A 19,235-nucleotide genomic window follows, 5' to 3' on the forward strand; every position below is an offset into this window, starting at 1 on the left:
TTAGGAATTAAAATTACTCTTGTTCTATTTTTAAAGAAAAATCCAACAATTTTTAGTTTTGCCAGTCAAAAAAGGGAACAAACTGGATAACTGGGTATTTATAAACTCTAAGTCTTTTGTTCAGACAAAAACAATGACTAGCCAATAAGTGGCTCCACACATAAATTTCAAAGGTCAGTAATCTTCCAATGCTGCTCATCATAATGCTACTTATATAAACTTGATACTGCTTTTCTAAGTTCAAAAATCTGGTTTATAAAGTGATTGATTTATACAGACTTCAGTAAGACTTTCTTCCAGTTAAAATTATTAATAAATTGAAAGCCAACTAAGCAAACAAAATATATTTATATGTTGCTATCTCTTACAAGAGGGGCTGTTTCTCATTAGGACTCCTGACCTCCTACCCTTAACTCAGCACTATACCATGCCTTTAGTGACTGTCAAGAAGAACAAAGAAATCACTGAGGAGAAGGTTTGCAGTGACAGAAGGTGGGTGGTTTGATAAAACACTACTGACAGATCAGCTCTGCAGAAAGATCTGAATTGCTTGATAAATTGCTTGTGTTCAAAGTGATGATTGCATCCACACAGGGACAAGGTCATGTTTGGAGTATGAAAGATGTAAGTCACATGTACAGAATGAGAGAAACTGTGCCCTGGGAGGTGCTGTCTCCCAAAATGAGGTGGCAGTTAGGTGAAGTAATTAGCTGCATCTAAGTCCTCACTATGCTGCTGCAGGAAAAAAAAAAAAGAAGAAGAAATAAATTCTTCTTTGATGTATCAGCAGGAAAATAGAAGATATGAACAGAGGGAGATCTTTTGTGGTGGTGAGATCACTACCAGACATATCCAAGTCTAGTATGGAAATTTTTGTAGAAGATTTTCAAAACCTGAAAGAGAAGGTGATACAAGAATGCTTCTGTAAAACCTGCCTTGTAGAATAAGCTGGAAGAAATGCAGTCTGTCATTAAATACAAAACTAAAAAGTGACATGATTACTGTGAGGTGTCTCTGCCTGAATAGAGCAAGAGGGGTTTTAACCTGCCAGGCAAAGATGTGAGTCTAAGTGCTGGAAGATAAAATAGCAAAGGTAAACCTAGAAGCAAGATGCTCATTTTAAAGACACTGAAATACATTATTTAAAGACACTGAATTCTTTGCTGTTCAGTCTCTGTAATTGGTTTCTAAATACTGGTTTCTAAACCAATCCTGTTAAACCATCAAATTTGGGCTCTATACCAGAATAATTGGACATGTTGCTGTCACCTGGGCTTTATGGGAAGTCTTATTTCATGATCAATATGTCTTTTACAATTTAATTCTGAACAAATTAATTGGTGCTAATGGCTGGAATCCTGATGTTAAAGTATTATGCAAAAAGAATTAAAAATAGTCAATTTAAAGAGGTTTTTTAACATCTTCATCTAATGCTGTATTAATTACTATGGAATCTACATATTGTTGAGGAGCAGTTGGCAAATTAAAGAAATGTGAAAAGAGGTCTTTTTTATATATATGGAAATGTAATAAATTAATATTGAAACTTAGTTGCAGTGCAATTCTAAAAAAAACTTATGTAGATTACATTTATATTGCATTTATTTATTGTGTTTGCTTTATAATGACTGCAATTATAAATGTAAATATATCCAAAATCAGTTGGCAAAAAGCCCAACTGATGGAAGGCTGTTGACATGAAAACTGATCATGGGGCAGTGGGCTGAAAAGTTAGTTGCCCCAGTTATTTGTCTTTTTCTGTTTGGCAGGGGTTTTTAGGTTCTTCAGATGGAATAAGCCAGCAGGAATCAACACTAGTGAAATAAAATTCCCTTTCAGCATGAGACTCTTAGGCAAATTGGGTTCATCAGAAGGGTCCAAGAACAGGATTTGCATCCTGAGGGAGATACTCTTCTTTTACTTCCTATTGTACATAGCACTTGTTCTCCTCAGAGTCCAAATTGGAAATGAGCATTTGCCACTCCCTCACAGAGATCATTGGCATCAGGACAGGAAGCTGTTGCTGGGATCTCATGATCTACTTCAGTGAGCAAATGCTCATCACTTGTATATACATATAAAAGCCATCTTTTTATATCTTGGCCTCTTGGCTCCTTTCACTTTCTTTCTATGCAGAACGGGAGATGTTTCCAATTTATTGCTCTCTCCTCAGCCTCCTTCCCTCAGGAAGGAGCTAATGAGGTATGATTTCTGTGAAAATGTTACTGTAAATGCTTGGGTTAAGTTAGCTTGGGTAAATGTGGTTATGCCAGCACGCATTCACTTTCAGGGGAGACTGTTCTGGTGGGAGGGGGTTGACTGAAAATAAGTTGCACTGGCACAGGTGCAGTTCTGCAGGTGCCAGCTTTCATTAGGAGTATCCTCTTGGTACCCCCATGATGATGAAGTCCCTGGTGTGAGCCTGACCTTGTCTACCATTCCCATTATTTTTTACTACTGTTGGGGGGCAGGCATGTGAAAGAGTTACAGTGCATCACCTCTTTGCCTCTTTCACTATTTAAAGTCTCTTTGGTTGCAGTGATGACAGAAAGTAAGAGAGAAATGCCCTGTAAAACAGCCATATGGGTGATATAACCCCATCCTTACACTACCTCTTCATGGTGAAGTCACTCCTGTCCTACCACTCCTTCTCTTTGTTGTGTGTCTGAACCTGGGCATTGTGGTGGTCAAGGCTGCTGCAGAGCTGTTGCTATGAAAGGGACAAGCTTGTTCAGAAGTTGTGCTTGTTGGGCTGAATGGCAGCTGACACTCCTCACCCAGGATGGAGAAGCTGTCCTTGGACAGTGGCCTCCAGGCTGGCTTGAGATGAGGCAGCAGATGTTCTCCTCTGGGATCTTGTCATTGCTCTGTAAGCAGAGACTTTGCTCAGCAGCTGCCCCCCAGCCTCTGTTCAAATCTGAGTCTGGATGCAAGAGCAGCAGCAGTTGGCTATAGCCCCAAGCTGCTGGTAGACTTCACATGCAGAACCCCCTCACCTTCCCCTACTGAAAAGAGATCTGTTTGCCTCTTTGTTCCAATTTGCCTCTCCCATCTTTCCCCCAAACAACAAAGTCTTTTTGCACTGCCTTGGTTTCCTGTGTGTGTCCCACTCCACGCATTGGTAAACCCCTGGTTTGCCTCCATTCCATTCATGGAATCTCATCCCCTGCATCCTTATTGCATCCCTGGATACCTGCACTCCCTCCTGCCTTTGCCATTCCCAAAAACCTGCAGAGCATGTCTCCTGCACTGGTTTCTTCTGCACTGCATAGCTCATGGTGCCCCTTACAATCCCTACAGCACTTTGAGCAGCCAAGAGGCCGTCCCTCCCTCTGACTTCCTTGGAGGAAATTGCAAAGAAATGGCACGTTTTGGCAACGGGGGCAGTCTCAGCTCTGCATGGAATCTGTGTGAAGATCAAGCTGTTTAAAGGCAGCTTGATTTCAAAAATGAGTATGGAGGATACATTCCATTTTCAGGGCAGTTGCATGAGTTTCAAGTCCTTAGGACTTAGCAGGCTCCCCCCAGTTACTGTCTGCCTCAGCAGCTAAATTTAGACATTTTGACAATTGCCAGAAATTTAGCTGGCAATGGTCTTTCCCTTAAGATACAGGTTCCATCTGCATTTGCAAACCATGTAAATAGCTGGCCTAACACCACTTCTGGTGTTGGGAGCATGTCTCCAACTTCCATTTACATCAGTGCCTGGCCTCTGTGAGTGAGAAAATGTTGCAACTCCAGTTGCAAACTCTTCAAGTTCTTCCAAATGGAAATTTTTCTGGGCTGGCAAATGGACTGTCCCCATTCTCCAACCTAGGAGCTGGGACAGTGAGGAGGTTTCAAATCAAATAGAATATTTCAAGTTGCCAGGAGAGGGCAATGATAAGTGCAACAGAGCTGACACTCTTCATTAAATATAAACTTTAACACACCAGTGTTTCCTCCTGCTCCTGCTCCTGTCTTAAACTGGAGATATTACAGACTGGTGGATTCTTTCTTGGGGATTGGTGTTCTTTACTTTGCCACATATAATGACTGTTCTTCCCTTATCAAGCCTGTGCCACTGCCATTAGGCCACCAAAGTATCTTGTTGTTTTAAACAAGCTCTTTGTTTCTTCTGCTATTCCATTTGACACCCAGCTCTCCCCAGCTGTGTAACACCAGACCCAGGTGTTACACGAGAAGGCAGCATGCCTTTGAGAACCAGTCAACAATCTTTTTTCCTTTTTGCTACATTTTTTACATACAGGACCTCTGGAAAGGGGCCTGTTGCTTGAACTGATCAGCCATAATAAGCAAAGGTGTTTTGAGCACCTTCCCCAGCCCATTCACGGGCACAGAGGTTGAGTGGCTCTCCAGTAGCTGGGCTGTTTCTTTTCCAAAAGTGGCTCTAAAGCCAGTGAACACACAGTTCTTCTAACTCACTTAGGCTGTGAGCACTTGAGATTAGAAACAAAACAAGTGTCATTTGGGGCACTTCTCTGCTCTGTGCTTCAAACATTTCTTCCAAAGATTTCACTTTGGAGTGGTTATCTACCTCATTTGTCTTTTGTTTCAGTAGCATTGCCAGGCTTTGGTACCATCTTTGCCACTGACTACTTTGCCCCAACGTGTGCAGCCTCTTTTGAGAGTCTTGGTGATTTGTTTTGTAGTAGAAGCCTTCTGCAGTCAGAAAGACCCTTCTGCAGTCTGGGAAACCAGAGCAAACACCTCAGTTTAGCCTTTCCCGAGTTTATTCTGAAACAACACTTGTGGTATTCATACCTTCCTGTGGGCTCTTAAACTCTAAGGATCCCCAAGTGCTTTATTTTTCCCATGAGTCACTTCCCTGCTGTTTTACATGGGGGAGTCAGCAACACAAAAGCCTTTTCAGAACATGTCAGGATGAAGCCAGATGTTTGGTTGCACAAAGGGAACTTCAGGAGGCTGAATATTTTTTCATAATCTGTAAATTGTCAGGACAGTGGGTGGGACCTATATACCAAATACAATAAATATCACTGAGGCATTTCTTTGACTGCAAATCACCAGGAGCTTCCCTTGCTCTCTCGTGGAAAAAAAATGCACTATTTGAATCTGGTGCTGTGATTCTTTGTAAATAAATTAAGGCAAGAAAATACAACCATTGCTAGTTCACTCCTCTCTTGTAAAATAGCTCAACAATAGGATGCACTGTGAGACTGAAGGTCAGAAAGCATGGAAAGATGTGTTCAGTCCTTTTCCTGTTTTCTAGTGTCCTTCCCTCTCACACCACCATCAATCTTCCATGAGATGTATATGTGGAACTTTTAAGAGCTTGACAGCAGCACAAGATTATTCTTGAAAAGAGAAGATTTTCTACTGCTTATCTGGGGGGATTGGTGACAGATACCAACCATGTTTGTCCAGTGGGTCTGGCATCTCTTCCTTAGGCTACATGGAGTCTCTGTGGTGTCCAGTTACATTTGTATTACAGCCACATAGTAACTGACGCAGTTCTGCGTCAATGACTGAATTTATTTGTATTGTCAACTGCTGGGTTACATGAATGACACATTTTATTAATGGTTGTCATTAGAGATTTATTCATGACACTCTCAGAACTTTACCTGAAGCTGAGACCATTTTGCTACTTTCACATTGAATAAGAAAGGGCTCTTTTATCCCAATCTATTCAAAAGAGAAGCTTTTATTTTTATTTTTGCTTTTCTTGTTTCCCTTTGGTAAAAATGGGAAAGAACAATTCAGAGATAGCTATCGTATATTTGTCTAGCTCTGCTTGGCAGTAACAGATGGGCTGCAAGAGGCTAGTTGAAAAAAACAAAAATTGCATTTCCTAGCAGACAAGGTCTGAAGCCTTTAAAATTATGGATAATTTGCAAACCCCTAAAATCCTGTTAGTGTTTATTGTGAAAAAAATTGCCTCAGCTATTTCTCAGCAGAGAACATGGAATACCTTTTTCTTGACCTGCTTCCCTGTTGAGAGTTGCCCGCTCTCGGCAGAGTGACTGGAAGAGCAAATAATTTCTGGAGAGGCTGACCAAAGTAAGCCAGATGTGCTTCCTGAGTTCACTGTTGTCCCCAGGATGGTGTTGGGATGCTTTGTGCTGGAGCTTCCATTTCTGCCTGTCTGTGTGTTTGTGTGTGTGCGTGACCCACGCGTGGCGTGCACACGGTCGCACGTGGTCCTGCCTTACAGAAGAGCTTCTGTGCCAGTAGTGGGCCACTTTGCACACCCCCAAAGGCTGAAAAGGATGGTGCAAAGAACAAATCTCAGCCACTCACAGAAAGTACCTTTATGGCATCTGGTTCAGGTGGTTCACCCAGCCTCCTCTGGATGCTGCAGGTCTGATTTCAGCACCCTGGCCCAGCCCAGGTCTCTTCTTTCAGCGTGTTGTGCATAAATACACATCTCTCCTTTTGCTGTCAGCCAGTGGCAGAGTATTCTGGTGATGGGAACAGTGCTGGCACTTGGGATATAACTTATAGTATGCAAACACCTATTTTGGGTAATATTAAAACATGAAATAAAACACATAAAGGCTGATCATTGTGACACGACCTTCCTTGCTTTTTGTTGCATTTTTATGCCACGTGTTTTGTGTTTGGGTCGCTATAACACAAACCTGCATTGGCAGTTCCAGGGGACAGCGCAAAGATTAATTTCTGGGAAATGTTTCTAAGTGTTATTTGCTGTATTGCAACTTCTTTATATCACACCTGCCATTGAAAAAAAATGATGTTACGATGAATGTACATTTTGAACAAGCTGCTAACCATGTAACCTGGGGGTTGGAAGCAATCCCCATTTTACATCCACTTGCATGTCTTCTAGTGTTCAAAAAGAAAATTGCTTTATGTTTGGAGGTTTTATTTTTTCATATGCAAAGTGGTTCAATGAGTTACCTCATCTAGTGCACTTGCCTCCTAAAAATCCCCAGGGTTTCCTCCTACAACAAGTTTCTCAGTTCATTATGAGTGCAATTAATTATCTGGCAACATGAAACACAGTAATGGCAAATTTCCTCTGAACAAGTCAGATAAGGAGGATTTCCATGGGACTCTTGCCCCTTCAGCTTGGTCCTTCCTAGAAAACCCCTACCAGATCAGGTTTTTATTCAGCACTGCTGACTTCTGGTTATTTTTATGACGTAGGAAGATGTTTAGCTTTCAGAATATTCTTCTTCTTCTTTCTTGCTGCTATTAAGTTGCCTTTACAGTTAGGGACTAGAGGAATTTTTGGATTATCATTTCCTTCCACTTTGCTCACTATTTCCTGAGTCTCCAGTGAGTGACACAAATGAAGCGTTCCCCGTGTCTGCTCAGACAGGGAGCTCTGCATTGGCTCTCACTGCAGACACTGGTGGGTACAGAGTTGGGAAGCTGAGTGGCAGGCATCCCACCTTTACAGAGCTTTTGCTTCCATCCAAGACGCTAGGAAAACTGGCACAAACCTAACACGAGAAAGCACAAACAGGGAGGAGCAGAGCACTTATCCAGCACAGGACTGGATTGTCCTATTCACCTTGGTAAAAAGAAAGAAGAAAAAGGCTGTGGAGTGTTGATGGTAAGATGCTGGATAGAAGAACATCTCTAACATTCATGGTGCTGATTCTTGGAACGTGGAGATCCTGCAAGTAAGCATGGCAGCTCTAAGACCCCTGCTACTTTTACCTCATCTGATGGTGGTTGAAGAAAGAGCTGCTTCAGAAACTCAGATTCTAGGTTTTTCCACACACTTGTCAATCCTGCCAGATCTCCCAGTCCCGATCAAGCTTAGTCTATGTTGGCAGAGGATAATGTCACTTCCAGGATATGCTAAGGTCCTGATAGTATCCAAATAAAAGCTATTACAGGGAAGACTGGACCACAGCTCTTGCTGTCTGTGTGCCATCTGCATCTCTCAGGACTAAGGCCTCTTCCCATTCCGAGTGGAACAATTAACGTTGCGTTGAGAACTTGATTTCTGCTTCTCAGACCTTTCAGCTCCCATAAAGAATCTCAGGGACCAGCATATCCTTCCTTTGCATTACCTTGTGTCACCTGTTAGACTTCTGTTGCTGCTAAGCAGGAGAGTCCAAACCATATTTAACCAACTGCTATTTGAGTAGGAGGTGAATGTGGGTTTCTGTGGCTGTTGCTACTGAGAGGAGACAAAAGCTGTAGGGAACCTGTTGTGCTTCCTGGTTTGCTTGGGAAACTCCATCTGCTGGGACTTGAGTTTGCTTGAGGCAGTGGATCTCAGTGCAGTGCCCTTCAAGCAGGTCTCCAGGATTAAGAGGTCCAGCAGAAGGGATTCCTCAAGCTGCCAGGAGTCCTCACGGACTGCTAGGGACAGAAGGTTTGCAGAAGCTGTGGAAGTTTGTCTCAGGGGGAAGGCAGCAGGGAGAGGGAGGGGACGCAGCCTGCTGTAGCTTTAAAGGCAGTACTGTGTAGGGATCCATTTGGAAGGACATAGTTGACTAAAGGGATCCAAAGCTTGTTTTCCTCGAGTCTTTTTATTCTTCCTTATCTAATCCCTTTAGAGCCTAAGGTCAACCCCTTTTTGTACTGCAATAACACTGTAATATATGCTTGCACTAATTCTTCTGGTATACCAAGCATGCAAGACCAATTTAAAGCTTTTTTTTCAGAAGAAAAAGACTGTATTATTGTGTATATAGAAATACTGAGAGAGAATTTGAATTCTGTCTCCTGTATAAAAGCATGCATTGATTACCTGTATGTAGATCATGCTGTAAATGCTGCAGAGTACTGTAAAATCCTACACTTGAAACCACAATGAACAGGCAATGTCATCAAAAACAAATGAAACAGAAGCTGTGCAATGGATTTTGTGCCTTTTTTAAATCCATGTATGTTAATCCAGACAATCGGGAAAAAAAAAAGAAAAAAAAAAGAAAAAATGAACAAACAAAAAAAAAGCTTGTATACTACCAAAACCTTATTAAAGAATCAAAGGCAGCATCTTGTTGATGGCTGGGTTTTTTATTTGCTTTCTTTCTTCGTTTTTCTACTTCATTTGCTCTGGGAAGGTGTCCCCTGCTCATCCTTGGGTAGGTAGGAGCACTGCACAGGCAGCTGAAGGAGATCTGCTAGAACAGTGAGAGTTCCATGATTGCTTACACATGTGATCACTAAAAACTTGCAGTTCAGACACATCTGGGAATAGAAACAAAGTCATGTGACTGTTAGAGATGCGTTTTATGTATTTTGGGAAGGCCACAGCGTGGTTTCAATTCAAGGCATGTGAAGGCTCTGGTACCTGTGGAAAGGGTGGTGGAAATCTCCCTCATGCAGAAGAATCCAAAGACTCCAGCTGCTCAAAGGCAGAGAGCAGTTTGTGCAGGCAGGTGACGGTCTGGAAGAAAGAGCCTGGATAAGGCTGTGGGCTCAGACTGGGAGGGTTGTACAGCGTGTGAGTCCCTGTCCTCCTGGGAATTATTCTGTGGAGGGTCAGGCAGGATTCTTCTGAGTCTGCCTTCAGCAAGGTCCAAAGCTTATCTTCTCCATGCTTCAAAGTGTGTTTTAGTTTGCCCCTGAGGGGCTGCTGGTGTGTGGCAGATGTGTACATCTGTCAGGCTGGGTAGAAGAAGTGCATCATTTCCTGAACTTAGGTGAGATAAATATTGTGAGGGGTTTTTTTTCCTGTACCTGCTTACAAGAGGTGGGAGAGAAAAAAATCCCAGATTTTAAATTGAAAGGGAAAATGTATGAGGCTTATATGGGAAATTGTTTTCTTTGCCCACATCAGTGCAGAGCTGCTTAGGAGAGCAGGCTTTTCTGGAGGACACTGAGCCCACTCTGTAGCATGTGCTGCATTAAGGGTGTAGAAATTTTGACAGAAAATAAACCCACTTGTTCTCAAGTCCAGCAGGTCCTCAGAGATCAGGGGGCCTGGGTGTAGCTGGGCTTAATTTCTAATTATTCCCAGTTCAGCACTGTATATTCAGCTGAGTTCAAGAAGAACTTTCACAGGCACAGATTCACAGAGAATGTGGTCTTGACACTGGGTCTGATTGTGTTCAGAATGATCACAAATTCAGAGATCACAGATTCACCAATAATGCAATTTATCAATGCTATCAATCTGGCCAAGTTAAGAACTTCCACCATTCAGACTCATGGATGGTGTTTTTTCTTTGCCCCAGTGGCCCCCTTCTTTTATACAATAATTTTTTGTGCTTTCCAGAGGGGGGGAACAATCACATGTCATAGGTGGGATTTTGGTGACTGCCATCATGTATGTAAGGCAGGCCCTTTTTCTCTTCATTTGCATTCTAAGGTGTGTGAAAGTTAATATGCAAATCAGGCTTAATGAGGGTCTTGGTTACTTTTGGTCAGAATTTGAAGTTAATACAAAGGGTGAAATAATCACTTTAGTCCTCCTCCACCCGCTGAGGCAGCAGTCAGCAGTGCTCCAGGGAGTCTTTGCACACATCCTAATCTCCTTAATGGACCAGAGTTATAACACAGCTTGTTGTGGAGGGTGAAGGGAGAGGCTGATGGCTGGTGCTGAAACAACACTGGGCTGTGAGGCTCCACTTCACCCTGGACAACATCCAGTGGTTTGGCTCGAGCCATGTGCAGGGCCAGTGAGGGGCCCAGCATGGTCAGTTTGTCACCACCATAAACCAACATTTAGCTCTCATCACATTGTTCACCCCATGGCTGCAGCCACACAAACTACAGCCAGAACACCCTTGCACACCCAGGGACATCATGGCCTGCATATTTATTTTTCTTGCCCACAGGGGATATCATAAGGGTCATTTAACTTCATATAATTGATTTTTGGGGTGTCTCTCTAGGGTGATTGCTTTTCCTCCTCTTTCACATCTTTCATTTCCATCCATACATATCTTATGCATATCTGAGAGATCATTACCTGGCTTATCATTCATAATAATCCACAAAATCTAATAATTACAATAAAAACTAATAACAAAGATTGTGATAAGCTCTGTAGCCAACCAGCAAGTGAAAAACTTAACCCATGCAGGAGCTTGTTTAATGTCCATTTTCCATACTACATCCAAGATCTCTATTTGCTCTTGCTGTATACTTCATATTATCTCGTTGTTCATAAAGATCCTTAGTTACATTTGATATGTGAAGGGAGCAGGTATCATCAGACAGGCTCACACATCCACACACTGCATTTTCAGGCCATAATAAAAGTCTAATTTTAGTCTGTTTTGCAAAGCCATTTTTGATGTTGCCTGCAATTGTTCCTTTACTTCCTCCAGTGCCACAGGAGCTGCATTAGTCAGTGCTTTGATTTGTTCAGCAAGGTTATATAGCATCATTTGATCTTGGAATGCCATCAGTTGGGGTGTGCAAATAGCTTCCAGAGCCCACCCTGCCACAGGTCCACTTGTCACAAATACCCTGTTGGTAAAGACAAGCTGGTGGAGAAGCCCCTTCTGCTGATACATGGCCAAGAGAGAGGACAAAGAAAAGAAAAAACACAACACAGCAACTGAGCCTTCGCAATTACAGAGTTCCCTCTCCCCCTAAAAAGCAACCAATGGGGAACAGGGACAAAACCAAAAAACAGGGAAGTACCATTTCTTATTGTCCAAAACCAAAAGTCAGTGCTGCTGGGTCATCTGCTCTACACCACCCACCAGGGGCTCTCCTGGCAGTGGCAGTTCCATCAGCAGTGGTGGCTGGAACTGGGGCAGCGGCTGGAACTTGTGGAGGGAGAAGGGGGTCTCACTTTCTGAGACGTGCTGGGCAGCAGCAGTGAAAAGGTCCAAGGAAAATGTCCTCCCCAACTCCAGAAACAGGGATGGCTTCCAGCAAGAGCAGCCAAAATGCTGTCAGGAAATTCTCTGAAACCCAGAAAGAAAGGGACAGTGATAATCTTGGGAAGGTTGGCATAGGAAAGATACAGAGTACAGTGCACGTTTTTTGGATTACCCAGGACACACATATTGCTGTTGGTCTTGTGACTCCCTTTGATTCATCCACACACACACCACTGTTGTAAGAGGCTGCTTCCTCCAAAGGTGACAAAGTGTCAATTGTCCCAGTGTGTGTTGGCATCACCATCCCTCTGCAGACCATGTTCCATCACTGCTGAGCCACCTGGTGTGCCCCAGAAGTGTGTGCTTGGCTCTGAACAAATAAAGTCAGGCCTGGTGTCATTGTTAGTCAAAAAAGACCAGACACTGCATTGTGACACACCCCATACCCTTGGGGATGTCACATATCACAATACCATGCATTCCTCATGGTATATTAGTACACATGTCCTGTGGATGATGATAAATCATAGAAAGCCTTTCCCTCTTAGTCACAAATATTAATAGTGGCTCAGGGATGTTGCATTTTCATGTGGTTGTATTGTTCTTGTGCCACTTCAAACCATTTTCCTTAGTGCCTTGAGTCAGATTTGTGTGTTTTTTCCATGTGATCTCTCAGGTTTTGGTCAAATCCATAGTTATTATTTCCCAAGAACTGGTGAGCTGGGAGACTGAGGGAGATGACCACATAGGGCTTTGAGTAATATTGTGTGTCCATCCAAAAGCTTGGATTAACTGCAGCATAAGGCTTGAAGTAACACCTGAACTTCCATCTAGTAACGCAACCCCTTGAAGCATCTGACAGGACCATTAGCTTGGGGATATTATGGAATGTGAAATATCCATCAGATTTCTTCCTCTTTGGACCAGTCTTGAGCCATCACGGCTGTAAAACATGAGCCATTGCCACTCTGCATTTCCAATGGGAAGGGGAATGTGCTGAACCATTCTTTCATAATTCCACTGATACCTCCCAGATGGACAGACCACTATAGGTTCCTGAGCAGTGCCTGCAGGTGACACTGTACCCTGATGAACTCCATCTGGGAGGTGGGAAGGTCCCCTCATGATCACACTCTATCCTCTCTTTATCTGTTCTGCCTGTTTCACAGAGAGACCAGCCCTTCTCAAGATCAGAGCACCACATTTTGGTGGCGCTGAAAGAGTGGGAGCCCAACTCCAGTGGTGTCTCCACACCTCCTGGTCCCTTTTGCCATAGATTGCAATGAGACCCATGCCCACTGAATCCCCATTCTATTTGAATAAGGTCAGCTGGGTGTATGGGACAGAGTTGTTGGAACAATCTCAGTTCACTTACTAACAATTCTAATACATTCATGTGCACTTACATCATTCCCATGATTTTCCTTTCCTCAGTGGTTCATAAAGAGAAGCAATAATGAAAAGAAAACATGGTCAAGGAGGGGAGTTATGAAAAGCATGTCCTTCAGTTCTAGGGCAGTCATCCAAGTATGAGCAGACCCCGTGGCAGTGTCACCATCTTGGCAACGTTTGGAACTGCAGCAGTTGAAGTTGCAGTATTCACAAAAAACTGTTGACAATCCATGATGAAACACCACTGTTGGTCTGTTTACTGGCCACACTGGTGAATTATAAGGCAAGTGATGCCTCTTTTTTCCAAATCTGTCACCACCCGGTCCTCATGAGTGCTACTGTTTGAAGATACAGGCTAAGCCTCTCCACTTCTGATCTTCTGACACCTTCCCTCAGTTCCTCCCCATTAGTACAGCAGAGCAGAAAAGTTCTTCTCTGTCCTTTGGGGAACAGCCCTAGAGCAGTTGAGTGTGATGTAGTACAAAAGGCTGTCAAGACAGGACCCAAGTTTCTCTAGTGAGGGGTTCAAACTGGGAACACCTTGTTCAGCAGAGTTTCTTGTCGCTGGATATTTGTGTTCTTTGGACTTTCTCCATGGTGCATTCCCAAGTGGCAAAGCAGCAACTGTCTCAGACTGCTTTAAGGAATTTGTTCTGCAGTTTTGGGGTACTGCATGCAGCAGGTGAAACAGTCCAAGTCTCCCAAAGGTGGGTACAAGCAAAGCAGTCACTGTTGTGCTCAGGGTGCAGTGTCCATACAGGGAAGTAGAACATATATGGAGAAATGGAAAAGACAGACAGAAACACAGTCCATTTCCTAAATACTGCAAGGAATTTGTAGAGGTGGAAGTACATGGGGGTTAGAAAGTTATCTACAGCATGACTCGGTGGTAGCAGAGGAACACAAGAAATAAAGAACTACTATATTTCTTACAGCAACATCCTGCTGCCCAGCTCCATGTCATACATTATTGCTTAGTGCAACCTCATCTCAGAAAAACTTTCAGTGTCTTGCAAGGGAAAAGCTATTGAGGAAAGAGTGCTGGAGACAGGGCTGCTGCTGGGGCAGACTGCAGGGCACAGAAACCATATCTCTGGCCTGTATAGGATGTGTTCTGCGGGGCTGGATTCAGCTCACCTTGACCACAAAGCAGAAGGGATGATACAAGCCAAGGGCTGGGAATACATTTAAGATCTACACAGGTGCATATTTCACTATGCAAAGAAAAACAACAATTGTCCATCTGCATAATCTAACACAGCATACAAAAAATGGCATGAGGTGGAGCAGCAAAGGCACTGTTGTTGGGGTTGTGGAACTATTTCCAGTGGGAGGCTCAGCACAAGGCAAGATGTTGGTCAGGTCCCATTCCCACTGGGGAAGTGCATCCTGATTCTAGGAATAGCACTGTGGATATATTTCTTGGGAAAAACAAACCCAGCCAATGTGCATCATCCAATCCTAGGCTGTTGAACGAACTAATTTCCAAGAAATGCCTGAGGGAAGAAGCCACGTGGGTAATTTCCTTTGCAAAGTGCCTCTTACCAATCCAAGTTCCATGTCTGCCATCCTGATACAAAAGGTAGAGTGGGTCAATGAAGGCCCAAACCAGGCTAATACAGACTTCAGCTTTAATCAAAGAAAGTGGCTTTGGATTCCAGAGGTATTGCCAAAACCAGCCAGTATTTTAATTTATAAGATATAAAAAGAAATATTAACTGGATAACAACTTATCACCACACAGAACAGCTTGATGCTGCCCACCAACCTTTTTGAAATGTCTCAGTTGTACAGGAGCATAAACATAGTACATTTTTCCGGCTCAGCACATGCAGATTTCCAGCTCCATTTTTAATTGTGCCATTGGACTGAAAAGCCACTAAGGGCTTTTTCTCCCCAGTAGAGACATAAAGATCCATTCCCATGGCCAGGTGAACATGGTAGCTGTGAGCAGCTCTGGAGCTCACATGGTTAAGTGGGCACATGTTTAGTTGTGTAGCCTAAATATCCTCTGGCGGTGTCGAACGCAGCTGGAAAACGCAGATGTTTGGAGCCCTGCTGTCCATGGTCAGGACTTTTCAAGGGTAACATGTGATGCATTATTGACCAGTTGATTTTGTGGAGAGGTTACAATTTGCAAGCCCTAACAGAATTGTGCTGGAAATTATTTGGTTTAAAATCCATTCCAGCAGAGTGGTGCTGATGGGATTTTCATTTGCAACTGATTGTTAATTAGGCCACGCTTGACAGGCATTTCCTATTTGTTTTGGCCTTGTTTGGTCAAGTGTGTGCATGTGTGTGTGAGCTACTGTTTCTCTGCAGGATCATTTGCAATCATTTCACAGCTTGCTACTGCCACAGGCTGCTGCTGGAGAAACAGTGCCCCCACCACCTGTCCTGTCTGCCCTTCACTTCTCCTGGCTGGACACCCCAGGGCCTGATGATGACACTTTATGTGCCAGCTTTCATGACTTGCTGATGATTTCAGGGGAAGCAGAAGCCTGTAGGAGACAGAATGAGGAGTTGCTACAGGGTTGTGGGAGCAAAAGGGGGGATGGATAAGTGCACCAGGGGAGCACAGTAGCACTACAAGTGTTACTGCCCATGGTGCAATGGTGGACGCTAATGGAAAGTGATCAGGAAATTTATCTAGCCCAGAGGTGTCCCTTCAGTTCACTGAGCATAAAAGTGAGTTGCTAAGTGGTTCCAGTAAGGAAGGACTGATATAAATACTGAAATAAATACATAAAGAAGATTGGGAAATGTGAAAAAATCCTGAGGAGTTGCTTGAAAATGGTTCTTTTAGGTCCAGGTTAAAGACTGCTAACAAAGGAACTTCTTTGGCATGTTTTGTTGCCTTCATTGATAAGTATCTGTGAATCTCTCCAAGGTTTGTATGAATCAAATGATGGAGTGATGACTGCTCAGGCATGTATTTTGGAAGCATGATGGATTAGATGCTTTCCATGGATTGGTCCTGCTGCTGTTGGTCCTGATGTGTTCTGTGTCAATGCTGTTGTCTGAATGCTAACTCACCCTCTTCCTTTGTCACACTTGTCTTCCTGCAGGCATACATGCTGAAGTCATTTGAAATAAATGGCCTGCCCAAGGCGGTCCCTTTAAGTTTGCCTTACCAAGACTTCAGAAAAGACATGTGCAACTACTGGGAAAAGCCTAAGTTATCCCAGCGGATAAAGAAAGTCGATTTTTCAAATATTGTCTTGACTGCTCCTTGCAAACCTCTGGAACCTTATCTGGAAATGAATGGAAAAGAGGAGGAGGAGGAGGAAGAAGAGGAGGAAGACTATGAGGAGGAGGAAGATGAGCAGGATGAGGGCGAGGAGGAGGAGGAGGGCAACGAGATCGACATGCACAGTGATTCCAGCAGCGACCTGAGTCAGAAGAGCACGGAGCACAGCCAGGAGTGCGCACCGTCCACGCTCCTGGCTGATGACCAGAAGGGCTCCAAGGGTCGGGCGTCCACTGCCGATGGGGACCTGGAGCTGGAGGAAGGCTCAAAAACATTAGTGCTGTTTTCACCAGGTGATCTGAAGAAGTCTCCAGTGGCTGCGGACTTACCTCCGGAAGTCGATCTGGGCACTCTTGCTGCCCTGACGCCTCAGAGCGAGCGGCCGCAGCCCATGGGGAGCCAGCTGGATGTGTCTGAGCCAGGGACCCTGTCCTCAGTCCTCAAATCAGAACCAAAGCCTCCCGTGGCAGTGGCTACAGCCTCCTCCCCGTTCACCAAAGTGGAGCGCACCTTTGTTCACATCGCTGAGAAGACGCACCTCAACGTGATGTCTTCCAGCGGGCAGCTGATGCGGCACGAGGAGTACTGCCCTCCGGGGCAGTTCGAGGAGGCCATCGTCGAGGAGGAGCTGGAGGACAACCTGGTGCTGGTGGAGAATGGCAGCATTCATTCCGGGCTGGAAGGGGCGGAGACGGAGAGCTGCGCGCTTTCGGCCAACCACGTGGAAACCACCTCCGAGACTGCGGGGGAGCAGCCGGCCCTTCCCAACGGCATGCCGAAGCTTCCCGAGGACAAGGCGCAGCTCTCCGGCAAAGCGGCGCTCTCGCTGGACTTGGAGGAGCCTGACAAGGTGGCTACAAGGGAGCCTGGCCTGGAGAAGGCAACATCAGCGACAGAGCCCCCGAAGCGAGCAGAGACCCTCCTCGAGACGCCGCAGCCGGGCCCCAGGAGGCCGCCGGGCTCCCGGTATAGAAGTCGGATACCCATTCTGTTCTCTGAGGAGGACACTGGCTCAGACCTTTCAACTTCACTCTCAGCCAAAGAAAGGCTTTATAAGAGGGCAAAGCAACCCGACCTGGCTCGCCTGGTGATGGAGAAGAGGCAGAGCCGCCTCCTCCGGCTTGCCTCAGGCGCCTCCTCCTCGGCCTCCTCCAGCGACGAGCGGCGGCGAGCCTCCGAAACCCTGTCAGCCACCGGTTCTGAGGAGGACACCCACGACTCTGATGATTCCATCCCACGGAAGGGAGAGAAGAAGGCTGCGCTGCTGGGGAGGGAAGAGAGAGCCATAAGCACAAGGAGCAGAATTCCTCGTCCCATCGTGCCGGTGAAAACGCCGCTGGAGGCGGCGAGGTTGGAGAGCTCCGTGGCCGCTGCGGTGGCAGGGCTGGGCAGCTCCCCACAGGATGCAGCTGCTGCCTGCAGGTAAGACCAAAATGGTGAGAAATGCAAAGAGCTGGGCTTGTTGGCGAGACACAGCCAGGGCTTTGCTCTCCTCCCATGACTTCATCCTTTACTCAGCTTGAATGCATAGTCCATCCTTGTTTCCTACAGTCATTTCAGCCCACAGGTGTGTGAAATACTCACCTCTCTGTCTTCTTTTTTTGAAGCCTCTCTTTGCTTGCCATGGCCTTGAGACCATTTTTCTACGAGCCCTTTCACTTGGTCTGATAATAGCAGATGCCCCTGGTGTTGAGCTCTCCGTTTTGCAGAACGGCCATGACTCTGCTGGGAGACCTGGCTCCTGGCCTGACTATTGCAATTAGAGCTGCAAGGGCAGCAAGGCTGCCAGCTGGGATTGCCTCAGTTGGTTTATCTTCCATCACAGTTACCATCAGAGGCCAACTGGTGCAATCCAACTCACGCCCACGTTGCCAAATCGCATCTCCTGCCCTGGAAGAGGTTGCTGCATCCATTCTGCATGTTAAGAAAAGTCCCAGATACCATGCCTGCTGGAGCATCAAGGCCAACACTTAGCAGTTAACTGCATTGAGTTACAGCATGGTGTTCAAACTGGTGCCCCATCTGGTTCACAGCGTAGGTTCTGCCATCCCGGTGCTGGAGACTCCTTGTAATTGCCTGGCAACATTCATGCCAATCCTGCCAGGAGCCCAAGAGTCCCTTGCAAAACTCCCCTTCATCCTCCCTCTTCTCGCTCTTTTCTTCCTCTGCAGGCTTCAGACACAGAGACCAGCTGGAGGTGCCCCGTCCGAGGGCCGAACAACGCAGGTACAAAGTCGGCTTCCTTCGTCACCGAGCTCCACTTCTCTTCCTCTGCGGAGCAGCTCGCAGAGGTCCAGTGGTGCATCCCCTCGGAGCCCTGTCCTTCCTTCCAGGAACCCCAGTACTTCCCCCAGAAGCCAGCTGCTGCCTCGGAGGGAAAGTCCTTCTCCCTGCCGGCAGCACAAACCAGGGACTGCTCCTCAGCGAGTTCCTCCTTCCCCCCGACCTCAGCCCTCAGCTCAGGCCCCGGGGCCTACAGGAGATTCCCTGCCATCTCCTGGCGTGGCCAAAAAACGACAAAGAGGAAAAACCCAGACTCAAAGTCCAGCAACCAAAGGAAAGCAGGTGTCCCTGGAAAGTAAGGCAGCTGCCAGATAATGACCTTCCTCTGCGAGCCCAGCAGACTGGGTAACCTCTGCATATAGTATACACTTGAGATGCTGCAGCACAGCCTCCCATGCTGGACCCACGAGTGTATAGCGGTAGCTGTACTTGAATGCTTCACTCACTCTCACCCCACGCCGCAATCAGCTCCCCCGGGCCTGGCAGCCTCTGAGCCACGGAGCCTTTCCAAGGGAGACACACCCAGCCCGCAGCTGACGCTTGCTCACGCACAGCACCCAGCCCAGACACAGGCAGCC

At 45.6% G+C, this 19,235-nt stretch overlaps 1 protein-coding gene across 1 annotated transcript in view; it reads left to right on the forward strand.

Annotated features, from left to right (window-relative positions):
• TTBK1 (tau tubulin kinase 1) overlaps positions 1-18,972 on the forward strand; it is a gene marked incomplete at both ends in the record, with an annotated part of 80,819 nt that extends 61,847 nt beyond the window's left edge. The window contains 2 exons of the mRNA XM_084201931.1: positions 16,193-17,796; positions 18,546-18,972. Coding sequence (XP_084058057.1) covers positions 16,193-17,796; positions 18,546-18,972 — 2,031 coding nt within the window. The remainder of the gene's footprint in view (positions 1-16,192; positions 17,797-18,545) is intronic.
• Positions 18,973-19,235: the final 263 nt, after the last annotated feature.

This window comes from Fringilla coelebs (genome assembly GCF_963513975.1).
Source record: "Fringilla coelebs genome assembly, chromosome: 3".
NCBI lineage: Eukaryota > Metazoa > Chordata > Aves > Passeriformes > Fringillidae > Fringilla > Fringilla coelebs.